This window comes from Xiphophorus hellerii, chromosome 11 (assembly GCF_003331165.1).
Source record: "Xiphophorus hellerii strain 12219 chromosome 11, Xiphophorus_hellerii-4.1, whole genome shotgun sequence".
NCBI lineage: Eukaryota > Metazoa > Chordata > Actinopteri > Cyprinodontiformes > Poeciliidae > Xiphophorus > Xiphophorus hellerii.
Genome location: NC_045682.1, coordinates 15,147,829 through 15,163,784, shown reverse-complemented (window position 1 = coordinate 15,163,784; position 15,956 = coordinate 15,147,829). Strand labels below are relative to the sequence as shown.

General features: G+C 41.5%; 1 protein-coding gene across 2 annotated transcripts; it reads left to right on the top strand.

Moving 5' to 3' along the window:
• Positions 1-2,731: 2,731 nt before the first annotated feature.
• LOC116727973 (oligodendrocyte-myelin glycoprotein-like) lies at positions 2,732-5,561 on the top strand. 2 transcript variants are annotated; one of them, XM_032575682.1, is made up of 2 exons: positions 2,732-3,608; positions 4,097-5,561. In XM_032575682.1, the coding sequence occupies exons 1-2, from the start codon at positions 3,601-3,603 to the stop codon at positions 5,466-5,468; spliced, it is 1,380 nt and encodes a 459-aa protein (XP_032431573.1). In that variant the 5' UTR covers positions 2,732-3,600; the 3' UTR covers positions 5,469-5,561. The 2 variants fall into 2 exon arrangements, with proteins under 2 accessions (XP_032431573.1, XP_032431572.1); XM_032575681.1 differs by having other exon boundaries at positions 4,094-5,561.
• Positions 5,562-15,956: the final 10,395 nt, after the last annotated feature.

Sequence of the window (15,956 nt, the reverse complement as noted above, 5' to 3'; positions counted from 1 at the left end):
CAGCTCGGAGCCCAAACTTTGTTTGCTGTACAGCCACGATTGCTGACATTTTCCTTCCACACCACTCTTTGCAACACACATCTTTTTTTCTTTTGCAAACAAAAATCTAAAAAGTGCAGCTCGCATGAGTCAACAGTACTGAGCAACGAGAACACAAATGGAGAAAACTTTGTCAAAATTAAAGGTCAGGCAAAAGGAGAACATTGATCATGGAAGCAGCCAAAAGGCCCATGGTAACTGGAGGAGCTGCAGAGATCCACAGCTCAGTTTTCAGTTGCACATTTCACAAAATTCTGTTTCTTACAAAACTAGGTAGCAAGAGCAGATCCTGTGGGAATGCTGCTGTTCAGCAGAGATAAAGAAGCTGGTTAGTTGAGAGGACGATGGATGGAGCTTACAGTGGATGATTTCAATCCACCCACACTAATGTGCTAAAATGGCCTAGTCAAAGTCCAAACCTAAATCCAAACGAGAAAATAAGAAGTCTGCCATTTTTGTCTAGCTGTCATGTTCTGTGTTTTCTGTGTATTTGTTTAGAGTTTTCTGTGTCCCCGAGTCTTCGTGTTGTCCTGTCTTCCCCTTGATTGTTCCCAGCGGGTTCTGTGATTACCCGCTGTGTATTTAACTCCACCTGTGTTCCTTGTTCCTCGTCGGGTCCTTGTCAATGCGTCTAATGTGCGTGCTGCCTGTTGTTTGGACTTTGCTTTTTCTTTATTAAAATCAACTATCCATCCTACCTGGGTCTACAGCGTCTGCCTCACCACCCCTCACCGCACCGTTCATGACAAGCTGATAGAGAAGCACGCCAAAAAAATACTTGCAGCTTGCGGTTGCGATGAAAGGCGGCTGTGTAAAGCATCGAGTGTATGGAGGTTGAATAAAAAAAATGCCTGCCACGCATTTTAGGATTTAGAAAATGACAGCCATCCGTGCTTCTTCTCCCGCATGAAAGTGCGCGATTGTATCGTGGCAAAATGCGGAGAAGTTCACTTGTTGTTATTCTGAATACTTCAGGGAAGGCACACTAGACTTGTGAGAAAAAGAGAGCGCAAAAAAAAGAAGAGTGAATAGGAGACGAGCTTGATTAGCAAGCGGAGAATGAGCTCCTTTTAGGCTCCGCCACACAGCCTCTTTTCATTTCAGCGAAAGCTGACGCAGCCAAACAAAAAGAGACCTTTCAAAACACAAATATGAGCCTTTTCTTAGCTGTCATGTGCAGATATTTTGTTCATCTATTTACTTGTGACATAATAGTTGGATTTGCACCTTTGAGTAAAACCTCTAAATTGCTAAATAACCCAAAGCCATAAAAGCGGTTCGCTTTTATGGCTTTGCTCTGTGCAAAGTCAACGGTTCGGATGCGGATGTAGCTCGTATCGACGAGCCAATGGGAAATTATTTTTTCCTCGGGAGGAGTCGTCTTCTTTTTCTGGAGGATCCGAATTGCTATTTGGCAACACAGCTTCACACTGACGACGTCGCGCGCAGGCTGACACGGGGAGTTTGACTTTGAGGCCTGCAGGAAGGAGCAGTGACCGGATACACGAGTTACAGTCTTAGTGGAGCAACTACTGGAAGAGTTGAGGCAGGTGGGAGGTGAGGCGGGTTGACTGGAAGCACAGAGGAAGTAGTGAGAGTGTTGCAAATGGGCGCTTTATTTAGCCTGGCTGTGGTTTAGCGCGCGCGCGCGCGCACACGAACAAATATAATAAAATAAAACTTCCGCTTCTCGATCAATGAGGTTGTGTGGATTCAGCCTCCTCGCTATTTTGAGACAGTTGAAATAACCCTTTGAGTTTTTTTCCTTTTTGTCACGCTAGACCCACAGACCGCAATGCATTTGCTTTCCATGATATAATCATTAAAATTACTCCATCATTTTAGATGCGAGATTGATTTAAATAGCTTTAAATGGTCTTCCGCACATTGAACTTTATAGTAGTAGTGGTAGCATCACACTGTGGAGGTTCTTTTCTTCAGTGGGAATGAAATTGCTCTGAGTTTGGATGGAGCAAAATGTGGCAAAGTACTTTTAGGTACATGTGCACCAATTGGGATTCCAAATTTGATTTTCTTCTGTCTGAAAAGTCACCAGATGTCGCAATGAAATCATTAAGTTGGCAAAAGTTGAATAACTATTGCTAACTGCGTACATCAGTCTGCCACTGTCTCCATTTGCTCCACCGGAGACGGTGGCCGATTTCCAGACCTTTGGAGATGTAAATAAGATGGATTTCTTATGTAAGTCTTCGCAGATTTCCCAAAATTAAGAAAATCAGCACCCTCGGAAACACTCGAGGCCAGCGAAGGGTCAACTTTTAACAGGGCATCAACCCTGAAAACAAAGTCAAAGATTCAAGGGAATGGACTAGGTCAAAGAATATCGAAATGATAGAATGGCCCAGTCAAAGCCTAGATGTATATCCGAATGAAAAGCTGTGTACAAACTCCAAATTGCTTTTTACAGGCCCTCTACATCCAGTGTGACCAACCTTGAGCTAGTGTGACAGAATAACGAGCACGGCGTTCATTTTTTAGATACAGACATCGTCCAAGCAAAAAACTTCCAGTTTCAAATTGTTTACTCAAGTTGCCTGAACACAAACGCGCGCCACAACTTTCTGATTTTGTTTCTGTAAAGACTGAATATCCGTTTTGTTTTCCTCCCACTTCATAATTACGCCCGGTCACATAAAATCACACCAAAACACACAGAGGTTTGACTGGAAAATGAGAAAATGTCAAACAAAAAAAACTACTACTAAAAAAAAAAAAAAAAAAGTTAAAAGGGTGTAAAAACTTTCGCAAGGCGTTGTAGCCGAACCTGGTGCAACCGGGAGTGAGAATGTGTTGGAAGTGCAGCAATGCAGTGCAAGATGGAGAGTTGGCTGTATTGCTGATGACAGGTGGGATGCTGCAGAGGAGGAGAGTCCTCTGTAATAAATCTTGAGGCTTTTTGTGGCAGCCTCTACATTTACAGCCAATTACAGCACTTCATCGACTTGTACAGGGGGGTTCTTTAGAGAGGGATGACTTATATTGAGCAGATAACTGATAACAGTCTTTATTTTAAGTACAAACAGCCAGTTAAACCAAACTGAGCAGTAGTTGTTCTTTGGAACACAGGAGTGGATCTTTAAAGCCGAGAGATTTAAAAGGGACTAAGGAGTTTCCCTAGAGGGGATCCGTGTATGCAGAGAGCCCCTCCATTATGCGCTCCATTTCTCCTTCCCAATACTTCTCCCTGCTAACACGCCACCCCTCCCCTCTCACTTCCACTGCACACAGTAAATCCAGAGCCTGCAGTGCCTGATCGAGCCAACCCAAAAGATCCATAAGATGCAGTAGTAAACTCTCAGCTTGCACAGGGAGAAGAGGGACTGAACTGCACGCGAGTTTAGGGCAGAACACCTGCACTGGACAAGTGAGAAGGGGTCAAATACTAAGATAGACATACAGAGGAGAGAAGGTGGGGGGTGGGGGGGAAAATTCACCTTCAGCAGAGCACCAGCTGGTCCCGAGCTTGAAAGCAGCAGAGAGGAGAGAGAAGAGGTGCTGAGCGGCAAAAAGGAGCAGAGAAAAAGTGACTGGAATGATAAGATGAGGAGGTGAGTTCTAAACATATTTGAAGGCTCTTCTTCTTTCACACACATTTAGCCACACCCTGGGCGAGAGAAAGAAAAAGAAAAAACACTGCAGTATCTTGTCGGCTGTGTCTTTGCCTGCCTTTGGACCAGCTCATGCATGAGTCCTCTGTGGAGTCGTTACCAAAACCCATCTATTGGACTAGTTTTCCTCCTCTGAGAGCATGGGACTGACTCCACTGACAACCACTGATGAGTGAACACAAACTGATGCCAGGGAAAATGACTGCAGGGATTTGTCCTCCTTTCTGATGGATGGTATTCTTCAATGTAGTTGAAAAATCCTCACTACAGTTCAGGTCTGGTGTTATTCGCTTGTATAAAAAAAAAGGGCACAATGCAGGCACTATGCTGCATACATGAGAGGTAGTTCAGTGTGTTTTTGCTCATTCGGCTTTCTTATACGGCGACATTTTTCTCATTTCTTTCCTTTTTTTTCTAACCCCCAGCAGGCCCGTAATGTTGAAGTCGTTTCTTAATGAGGCCCTCCTGGAGCTGGTGCTCGTGCTGTGGCTCGGGCTCCGCGTCCTGGCCGTGTGCCCCTCCGTGTGCTCCTGCAGCCGCAGCCACAGAGAGGTGGACTGTTTCCGGAGGAGCCTGAGAGAGCTCCCCGACGGCTTGCAGCACAACATCCTCTCCCTCAACCTGTCCCACAACCAGCTCGTCCATCTGGACGACAGGCTCGCCTCGTACACCCACCTCCGCTTCCTGGATTTCTCCCACAACAGGCTGAGCCGCCTTCCCAGAGGTCTGCCTCGCTCCCTCTGGGAGCTCCACGCCTCGTCCAACCGCATCCAGCTGCTGGACAAGAACGACACGGTCTACCACTGGAACCTGAAGACCCTCGACCTCTCGGGCAACAAGGTAGAGAGGGCCGTCTTCATCAACAACACAATGCCTGAGCTGCGAATGCTCAACCTCAGCAATAATCACTTCTATACTTTGCCCACCAACCTGCCTGCGCACCTGGAGACCGTCGATCTGTCCCACAACATGCTTCTGAAGGTGCTGCCAGGCTCTCTTGACCGACTCCCAAAGTTAACCCACTTCTACCTGCACTCTAACCGCTTCTCCTCACTGCCTTTTGGAGTTTTGGACAAGATGGTTTCACTTAGAGTCGTCACTCTGGGTAGCAACCCTTGGGCTTGCCACCTTCATGAGGTCGACTACTTGCTGTCTTGGACTCAGAGCACCTCGGCGCTTGTCCTCGGCTGCCCCTGCTACACCCAGCCTGTGTGTGGAGCGACACACTCCAGTAGGACTGGAGGTTTGCACTTTGGCTCCTTTGTTCTGCCTTCTCTGACAGTCGGTGCCTCAGATCTGAGCTCGGTGTCGCCTGAAGACAGCGTCACGTGGTGGTACTGGCCCATCTCCGCTCAGCAAAGCACGCCCCAAACTCGCAGAGAGTCTCTAAACACGGGGCACGATGCCTTCACGGAAACACCCACCAGCATTTCCACCTTAACGATTAATCACCTGGCTAGAACCGGCAGCCGAGATTACATAGATCATCTCATCTCAGGCACAAAGGAAGCTTCCTCCTCAGCTCCGCTCCACACCGCAGACGCATCCCATTTCTCTGACAAAAGTCTCATTACCGACACATCTAAAGGAAACGGCGTAGAGCTGGCCACCGATCGATTCTTTATAACAGAGGCCTCCTCCACCCAAACAAAGAGGACAGCCACTCTCCGCACCAGAAGCGTCAGGAGACAGAATCAGTTGCCTTCCGGAGGCATCAGAAACAGCAGCCCAACCTTCTCCTGGTTTGGTTTCCTTCACAACTTGTGGCTTTTCCCTCTCGTTTTGCCTCAAGTCATCTGACGGATGGTGTGAAGAGTTTGCCACAAAATGTGAATTTAAACCAAAAAAAAAATTATAATTAGGCCTGTCACGATAGCAAATTTTGCTGAACGATTAATTGTCTCAAAAAATATTGCGATAAACGATAATATTGTTTGAAGACCTTTTTACACTGATTTAATGGAAATGACAAAATAATGCATATGATTTCCTGCCAAAGATAGATACACTTTATTTTCAAAAGAACACTAAACACTGGAACTGATAAACAAAATAAACAAAACAACCAAAAACAAAAATAAAATGGATTCTCAGTCTCCATCAACAAAAAACGCACTTGAAAAAAAACTAAACAACAAAAAGCCAAAGTGGAAATAAATACTGCATTCAACCAAAAGAGTGCAGATTATGAAGTCTGTATATTATGTTGCCCTTCAGTAATAATTAGATTTAAATAGAGAAGATGGGCACATCGACTACCTGATGCAATAGTTCACACTACATGATTTTTTTGCTCCTATTTTTCGCCTATTACAATCTTAGAACGTTGGTCTTTCTAAGATTGTGTGGTTTGTTACGGTAGATCGTCGTTGCCGCTCCGATCTAAATCAGGGGTTTTTCCCAACTGAGAGAGTTAACGCAGCCTGTTGAATGTGACAGGTAGCCAATCAGAAAGCGCGGATTCTCCTTCGTGCTTTTTGAGGGGAAATTATGTCGGGGAATCCCAAACAGCTGACACGGCGCAACCCGAAGTACAGCGGACATTGGAGAGTAACTTTTCAGCTGTTCTTCGTTAACGTGACGTAAATAGGTTCTAATGATTTTCATTCAGTCAGGACTTTACGCTGAAACTAGCCACATGCATTGCAGGTAGATTGTAGTAAAGCATTGATGAATGCCCGGTTTTAAAATTAGTTCACTGGACTTGTAGCCATTATTTTGTGCCCTTTGTGGGACACCACACGGCAGGACCGAACCCGATCGAACCGTTATACCTAGGATTTCTGTCGGCTAATGTGTGGTCTCAAGTTTTGAAAGTGGGCCGACAATCGGCCAACAGCTCTAAGATCGTGTTGTGTGCGCTGGGCTTTACACTAAGGAAATGAGGAAGGGAGGATCAGTGGAGAGCACCGGAGTTGAGCCTTTTTTCATTAGGTGTCATCAACAGAAAGAGAAAAAGGTCAGAAGAGACGATAATGCCGATAATTAAAATGACGTCGATCGTTTTAATTTATCATACGATTAATCGATTTATCGTTTATCGCGACAGGCCTAATTATAATAATAATAAAAAAGCACAAGAGAGATGATACTGGAACAGTTGTTGCACCCACAGAAGCCATGTTTCCAGAGAAAATTTAGATGGTAAAAAGAAAGAAAGAAAAGAAAATAGAAACTATGTCTTTAACCACTTTTTTGGATTACATAAGGTTCACACTAATGCCAGCAAAATGGATTTTTAAAAAATGTGAAAATGGGGTGTTTGTCTCTTTATGTTTTTGACTCAACATTTGACACCATCCTTAATGGAACTACAATGTGTGTGTGGCATTATTTTGGAAACTGACACAATGATTCAAACAAACATCAAGGTGCAGCGGCTTATAAAACTCTTATCTGCTATGTTGCAACTGAAAAACTTCACAGTATTTCATTAGGATTTTACATGGCTGAAAGGTAGAGAGGAGGAAGGCTGCATGGTCTTTAGACGTTTTCACAAGCAAAAACCTGTCTAGATTTGCATGTGTTCACTGTTAAAATCTGGTATTTTTCCTTCCTCTTCACAAAAACAAAGAACTTCTGCCTCGAAAACAACATCAACATTAGAAAGCGAGAAAATGTGAACCATTTAAAGATGTGTGAATAATTATACAGGGCGCTGCATGAGGTCACATTTACTGATCCAAAGCATGTCTTGCCAACAGGATCTGTGCCTTTACAGCAACGTACCATCCTTATGACGCCACCGATGTTGTGTTTGAAATGGTTCGCTAACGAGAGGCTGACAGTCACATCCCATCATTCACTCTCAGAGTCTCATTTAGGAACTATCTTAAAAATCGCTGTAATTTTTTCAACAGATAATTTACAATTTAGATAATCGTCCACAAATCTCTGAAAGTCAATGTGGGGTCCATGAAACTTGTAATAGTTTGGAGGTGTTGTTTTTTTTGCTGTTGTTGTTTGTGTCTGGAGTAACTTTAATGATGGAAGTGTTTTTAAACCCAAGCGGAGTATCACCAGAAAATTAATGTGAGAGGGCCGAGAGTTCGCGGCCAATCTGCATCAGCTTTTCAGCCTCATTAGCTCTGTTTGTAATGAATGCTTCTCGGTCTTTGCGGTTTTACACAGATAAAGCCCTGATTTCCTCTGATGATCCCTCCCCGTTCATTGTTTTTTTTCTTCCAAAAGACAGGCCTTCTCTCAAACGCTCTTTTCTTCCACATTTTAAGCAGCATCTTCTCTTGACACTCTTCAGCTTTTACGCCATGGACATAAAAGCATTTTTTTATTAAAATAAAAAATGGCGCAATATTTGTAATGCTGCTTCTTTTAAAAGACTCTTCTTGAACATTTGTGAGGAAAAACACAACAACAATGACTGTAATGAATGAAGATAAGCACATGATGGCACTATACATTCAGCAAACAGCTTGTTGTGGAGCTGAATCCTTCTTTGACTTTCTACCAACTGCTGCCTGAGAAGCTTTTTTGTTACACCTGCGGTCCACAATAGATGTTCAGTGTCATTTGTAATTTTCTCACTTATTTTATTTTTAATTGCAAGTTTTATTTTGCTTTCTGAAACCCACATTTTTTTCTTTGCTTTTTAACAAATGCAGTGTTCTCTTTTAATTGGAAAGAAATTTGTGCGGACGTCCCCAATCCCTGTTTCATGTGATTCTGCTAACTCATTTTGAGCTTTCTGTGCAGGAGCCAACATCTCCCTGGACAGGATGTATACATTTGTAACGACACGAGCTTAACAGGAAGCAACAGAGACTCTGTCGAACAGAGGGTAAACAAATGGACAATATATCTAATGAACAGCGAGTGCAGAGCGCCTCTTGCGTATTTTGATCACATCTTAGACTTAAGTGTCCTTCATGATTCACTGACGCTAGTGAAAATCATCTGCATGGCGACTGAACGTTTGGGGAATGCAAACTTCCCGGTGTTTTACTGCAGAGCATTAAAGCGTAGAGTTTATAATTTTTTTTTCTTCTTTTCCTGTAGAATGCTAAGATATTCAAATCCTCCTGATTGCATTAAACAGCTGTGATGCACCACTCTGCAGCTTTTTTTTTTTTTTTTACAATTTAGTGTTATTTGCATAAAGACGCATAAGTTGCCAAAATAATAAGGCATGCACCACCGTACAGCGGGCTGCATTTGATAAACTAAAGAAGAACCGGTGCCAGAGAATTTAGAAGTTTGTTTTGGTAACTTCTTCAAAGTTCTGCAATCTCTAATAAAACTTACGCTTAAAGCAATCAAAGCTGTCTGATTTGTTGTTGGATTTTGTCCATAACTGCTGACTAAATACCGTGGTTTTCTTTTTTTTTTCTTTTTAGAACACTGCAAGACTGTTAAAATGCGCAATAAAGGAAGTCTGAGAGAAGAGATCTAACTTGAAGTCATTTTTTTTGCTTTTGACTCAGCAGCTGCAGAGGCTCTTCAGAGTATCTGCAGCACATTTAAAATGCCATTTATTTGCAATGTCAAACAATAAGAGTGATTTTTTTTTCTACATATAATCTGACATATATTGTGTAAAAAAAAATAAGCAAAAACATGATGCATTGTTAGAGATTAAAATAACTCACCTAAACAGGATATTCTTTTTCTTCAGGATTTCATGCCTGCAGTCAATGTATTGTCAATCGCTTCAACCTAAAAGGATCTTTGTCTGGTCAAACAGCATTTTCCTTACATTTGACCATTTGCATCCTTTTACAAGGGGTCACTAGGATCTCATTGCACAAAGGAGAAGAGTGCAATAAGTAAACCATGATCAATATACAGATGGCACAGTTACAGCAGCTAGATAACAGGAGAGAATTTGAAACAAAACAAAATAAAATCTGGCCATTTCTTTACCATCACCAAAAGAACATCATCATATGTCACAGTGAAGGACTCTGGTGCCTCCCTCAAAAGTTATATATATACAGTACAGACCAAAAGTTTGGACACAACTGTGTGTCCAAACTTTTGGTCTGTACTGTATATATACAGTATATACAGTATATACTGTATATACTGTATACAGTATATATGCTGCATATATATATAAATGCAGCAGTACATGTGGAAAAAGCCCGTCATTGATTCATAATGTCACAAACACCTAGTATTTTCACCTAGCAGTATTTTCTATGAACCATAATAACAGTATGGTTCATAACAGTATTCCGTTATGAACCATAACAGTATGGTTCTGTTTTAAAAACATATTCTTTAAAACAGAACATGTTTTAAAGTTAATTTTAATGGAGAATTATTATCAAGCAACATAAAGCACTAAGTTAGGATTTGCTTTATAGTTACCAAAACCTGAAAACTTCTCAGAACAGCGGCTTTTACTCAATGTCTATTTGAATGATTTTTTTTAAAAATTAGTCACCAAGAAGAGGCACCCACACCCTAAATGGAAGAAATGTGACAAAATATCAAAAGTAAAGCACCTTTTACAGTGGAAGGGGGAATCCTCCTGGAGGGCGGAGAAATATGAGAGTCTGAAGAGCAGGTGACCAGTCAGAGAATGAAATGGGAAACTTGTTAATCATTTATCATGTTTGATATTGCTGTATTTATTCCCTGCCTAGTTACAGATCTGATATCAAGCCTGAAAAACATTGATTTCTATGAATACGTCTGGGAAATAAGACATAGAAATTACATAAAGTGTGTAAAAGTGTTAAACATTTACTACAGTTCAATAATGGAACAAAATTTTTTTTTTATACCGTTTAGTAAAAAATGCCACATCTGTTATTCTGTACAAATAAGATAAAATCTGGAAAAAAAAAAAAAAAATAGGGTACTAATTAGTTTACTCTTAAATTTTAAAGAAAAGCAGAGTGTGTAGTAGTTTTTATTCTCTTAGCTTCCTCCCATCATCTCCCTGGGTCACCAAGAGCACAGCTTTGTTGAAGAAATTTTTTTTAATGATGTGCAGGACAGGACATGGTGACATCTTCAGCTCACACCTCTAGATGGGCAACAATTGTGGGAATTGTAGTTGTAGTTGCTGGCTTTTAGTGTTTGCTGGTCTTTTTTCCCCCACTTCAGCCGGTGAAATGTCTCCTGTGAGCAACTCAAGTCCAAGTCGATCTGCCTTGTGCTTGTTGCAGAGGTATTTTTTTTCTTCATATCTCTCCATTCTGTTTTCTTTCTTCTTGTTAAAATCTCTCTAACACTGTTTGCCTTCTTAGTTCATTAAGTTTACTTAGATGTTCCTTTATGAGCCAGTCCCAAATTATATGGGACCTGAGCAGAATTTGACTTGTGGCCCAGTTCCTGTAAAGACCACACCCACCAGTCACCATCCCTAACCCCAAAATCTCTTTTAAATGGTTCCAGCTTGATTGCTCTGTGTGCTGTGTTTTTAAACACATCTGTTTCCCCTTGTTTCAAAAATTACTATAAGCAATTAAAATGACCAGATCTCAGATTGGAACTTCCCTGACCATAAAATTATTTTTTACACATTGTTTTCTAAAAAAAAAACAAAAAAAAAAACAGCAGGAAATAAAATCTGGAGCCAACTTACTGACTTACTTATTTAGTCTGGTAGTCGTGTCTGATGTCTGACTTTTCAGGACAGACTCAGAGGACGCCGGAGGACAAATGAAGCTCAATTAGCTATTCTTACAGCTGCAACAAAAATTACAGAAATTTATTGCCGTTGACAAACATTTTTGCAGTTAGTGTGCAATGAAATGAGACTTCAGCACAGACAAGAATGAATAACTGCTTTAGCTGAATAATGATTATATTTAGCAACTTTAAGTGACTGTACTTTTAGAATGTTGTCAGTTCATTTGACCGCAAAAGAATTTTGAATTCTTGAAAAATATTCATTAAGTTTCAGAGCAAATTTAAAAGTAAGCACATCTGCAATACATGTATGAAAAAGCTTATATTTTGAGATATGAATTTTTGTGGGAGGTTATTTGCTTTTGGCTTTAAGGGACCAAACAGCAACTCTGGTAACTTATGCCTTGGGTCGACTTTGCTTCTGATACTAGTTGAGAATGCAGAGAACCTCTCAATCGAACAAACTGCTAAAATTCACTCTTTTAACAAAATATGAAAAATGAGCGACCTGAAGTTGACTGGTTGTATTTGTACTTCTTATTTTTCTTTTCTTTTTTTTTTTTACAGCCCACTTTTCAGATGTTATTTATTTCATTTTCATTGTGATATGTAAATGAAACAGTAGAATAGATAGATAAAAACTTGGGAAAAACACATTCACATTGGAAAGTTTTTATTGGCCTTGCACAAAATGAACCACATTAAATGAATGTGGACCAGCTGCAGCCCTGGAAATGACAGTAAGGTCTGAAGTCTATACAACTTCTTTAAGCTCAAACCTTTTGCGGGTGAGGGATCCAAACTTTTGCATTTGCTATTTTTATTTTTCCTCTTCTTACTCCAAATTTGCACAAATAATAAAATAAATGTGTTATTTCTTACTCGGCGTAGCTGCATGCCAGTTAAAGGGCACGTCATTTTTTCGTCACATTTTGAAATCAGCAGAAGCAGAAGTCAACAGTACCCAGACTTTTGCGTGGCACCTAATACGCATGTATTTTTTATTTTTTTATTTATTTTTTCACGCCTGCCCTTTTTTTTTTTTTTTTTTTTTTTTTTTCTGGTGTGCAACTTTGCAACATCACTTCGAAATGCTTTAGGTGCCAGCAAGCTGGCCTGCAAGCCAATTATTTTCTCTGTAGACAGCACAAAGTAATGTCAGCTTTCTCCTCTGGCTTCTCCTAATAACTGACAAGGTGTAGAGGGCGAGCATCATTTACTGCTGCCATGCCTCCCCTCTTCATCTCACCACCCGAGCTTGTTTTCAGTGTGTTTCCCTCTCACTTCCAGCCACATCCAATAAGACTCACTCTCGGTGTACTTCTTTGTACTGCCCTCTTGTGTTCCTGAGCATTTAATTTCCCCCCCCCCCTCACTTTTTCTCCGACTATTGTGTACGGACAGGCTTTAAAAAGGCACGTATTACTCTGATAACACATGCAGTCATTGTGCGAGGGCACGGGGCGTTTTAAGCTTTGAACATCTTTGTTGCAGACAGGTCGATTCTCTGCTGTTTTTGCAAGATGCAAAGCTGTCTCCTCTGCAGAGTTTGTTTCTCCCTGCAACTGTACACCTTCTCTAAGATGTAATACAAGAGAAACAGGACTAAAGACTCTAGAGAAAAAAAAACAGCAAAAAAACTCCAGCGACTCATCCTTCTGCAATCGGAAGAATGCACGTTGTCCTTACTGTGTGTGAGAGAGGCCACTGTGGACTCAGTGAACCTGGATTAGCTTCCAATCTGTGCACCAGTGAAAACACAACAGTAAAACAGGGCAAAGATATGTAATTAGAGCTGCTGCTGCTGCTGCTGCTGCATACGCATGCTCCAAGTGCCCTCTTGTGGTGACTGATGTTGTTTAGCATTGAAGGTTGAAGTCAAACACACAGTAAGTCATACAGAGGTTTTTTAGTCTGAAGCACAAACAACCTTCCAACTAACCAAAACTCTCAAGGTTAGGTCAGTTGCATACGCCGGTAATTATGGGCTTAAAAACATTCGAAAGGTAAAGAGCGTTCATTAAAATCTTTGATAGTTTTCTTTTGGAAACGTGTAGGCTTGTTATATTCATCATGATAAATATTTCTAAAACAGTCTAAAAGACAAAAAATAAAAAATAAATAGTATGAAGTAGCCAAGTATGCAATGGAAAATTGCAAAAGGTTAGTTTTAAGATTCTTCTGTTTTTCTACAATAAAATATAAGATATTTACTTTAAAACTTAAGACGAACTTGGTTTAGTTTTAAATGCTCCTTAAATACGTTTTTTTTTTTTAAGTAGCTCACATGAAGAGACATAGATGAGACAAATTATGAAAGTTTTCACTAAACCGCCATGAACCTGCAGAGCCATGGCGCACCTCTTGTAATTCCTGTTATCACAGACCAGAGCTATTGTGCTACATGCACAATGATACGCAAAGTGACTTACCTTTGACAAGGCCACTGTGGTCCGCTCCTGGCTAAAACAATGGCCCAAATTTCGATCCGCTTTGATCCTCGGGTCACATTATCAATTGTGGCCCCGGAATTAAGCTGGTACCCAACCAAAGGACGCTCAAATGCTGCAGATAAACTTTATCTGATCAACCTAATCTGTATTGACAGCCTTGGTCTATATGCCAAAGCTCGATATCTCTTTGAGCCAAGAGCCGTGTTTTTCTGTCTGGCCACTGATCAGCCAAAAAGCAAAAAAGAAAGAAAAGAAAAGTGCTGGAATCTGAAAAAAAAAAAAAACATTCTCCAGCTGCAGGAAAGACTGATGAGACAGGCAAAATTCAACCCTGCAGCGTGGTGGTGTTGTGGGTGGGTGAGTGGTGGGAGGGTGAGGTTGTGGTATCTCTCCCTCTCATCTCAATGGCACAGACAAGGGAAGGTCAGTGTTAAGGTCAGTGGTTGCAGAATGGGAAGTGGTTGGCAACTGAGAGAATGTATTGTGGCAGCTAGTTAGGGAAAAGAAGAGAGCAAAAATGAAACAAAGGAGAGGGGAGGAAAAAAGACTGGTTAAAAACAAGGAATGAGGCAGGAGACAGAGAGCACCACTTTAGCTGGTTGCCCTGAGAGGCTTGCTTACAATTCTTAGCCTCGGTGAGATTTAAAAATGTTTTGGCTGGAGCATATTCGCTCCTATAAACAGAAAGTCAGACTGAGGGCTTTCGGCTTGAGAGTGTCCGGGTTCTGAAGTGCCCACTTGGAAAATAACAAATGCAGTTGAACACATATTTGGGAAACTTGTAAAATAATCCTCCTTTTGTAAAAAATAAAATAAATAAATAAATCAAGTCAACTTGTCTGACTGGTCTGCTTTAGAAAAAAGAAAAAGATTTGCATGTTTGAGCTGTACAGGTGACAGGACGGCTCCTTCGTTCATCATCATCTGCCACGCACGCCTCTCTCTGGAGTCGTGCGGGCAGCAGCCAGAACGTTCCAGGAAGCTGCAGGGGCACGAGCTTATCTCTCAGCCCAGTGGAGCAGGTAAACGATGTCGTCATCATCCACTTGTGCCGAAGCTTGATTGGCCCAAGAAAGAGCCGCGTGTGCGATTGAGAGCCATCCAGGTCGGAGATGCAGATTTCCCTCTCAGTGTTGAAACAGCCATTTTCTGGGCAATTTGGGAAAACTTATGTTAGATCTTCTGTTCACGCGTACTTTAAAAGACTGCGAGGTTTCTTTGTGGTACTGTAAGCAATGATCCGGGGCCCTTCGGGGCACCACGGGCTAATTCATGCTGCCTTGAGGTGCTTTTGAGCACTTAACTAGTGTTGAATATTTTCTGAAATCTCCATGCACAATTAGCAAGTACAGAGGAGCCTCCAGGACAGAGGTATCTCAAATCTCAATATCGCCGTTTCTCTTTCCTCATATGAAATGTGTAATAATGTGGATGTCTGAATATCACAGCGGCCCATCTACCTGTGTGTAGCCTCTGGCGCAGTTTAATTAACTCATCTGTGTGGTTACAGAAGGCATAATGGGAAGGGAAACCATTAATCAGAAGAAGATCCTTCCTACTGATCTCATTTGAAACAGTTTCTCCGTGTGCTACGAAAGACACACAATCCTGGTAATCCTCCCAAATCGTGATCAGTCGACAGGTTTGAAACACAACCGCCCTCGAGGAAACGCATCAATCGATGAGGAGAACAGAAATGTTATTTGCCAGATTCATCCATCGTTAATCCCGGTTGGTCAAAATAGACTGAAAAGTGCAAAAATAAAAAATGTTAAATGATTCTGGGGGAGATGATAGAGCAGGGTATGGTCCACGGTTAGGTAGGTGGCTAATTCCTGAAATAGGGCCTGTCAATTATAAATGTTTCTGGTTGGCCTCTCTCCCTGCAACTTGGGAGGTGCATTAGCTTGGAAGAAAAAAGAGAAGCATAGAGGGAAGGGACACTAGAGGGAGACAGTTTGTTCACATCTGCAGTCTTTACCGCAGGTGCACCTCGACAGAAAATCACTCGGCCTAAAGTAAGCAATATGAAATCATTCACAAATTCCAAAAATGGTCTCAAGTGTCCGAGTGATCCTCAGGACAAAACGGTTCAACGGGTCAGAAGCGGTTTCCTCTGAGCTGTAGTACATCATTTCACACAGGAGTACACTCTGAGAACATGTGGTTCTGTTGATATGCAAGATCCCAATTCAGCTTTAAATTTCATTTTAAAGAATGTTAGACATCATTT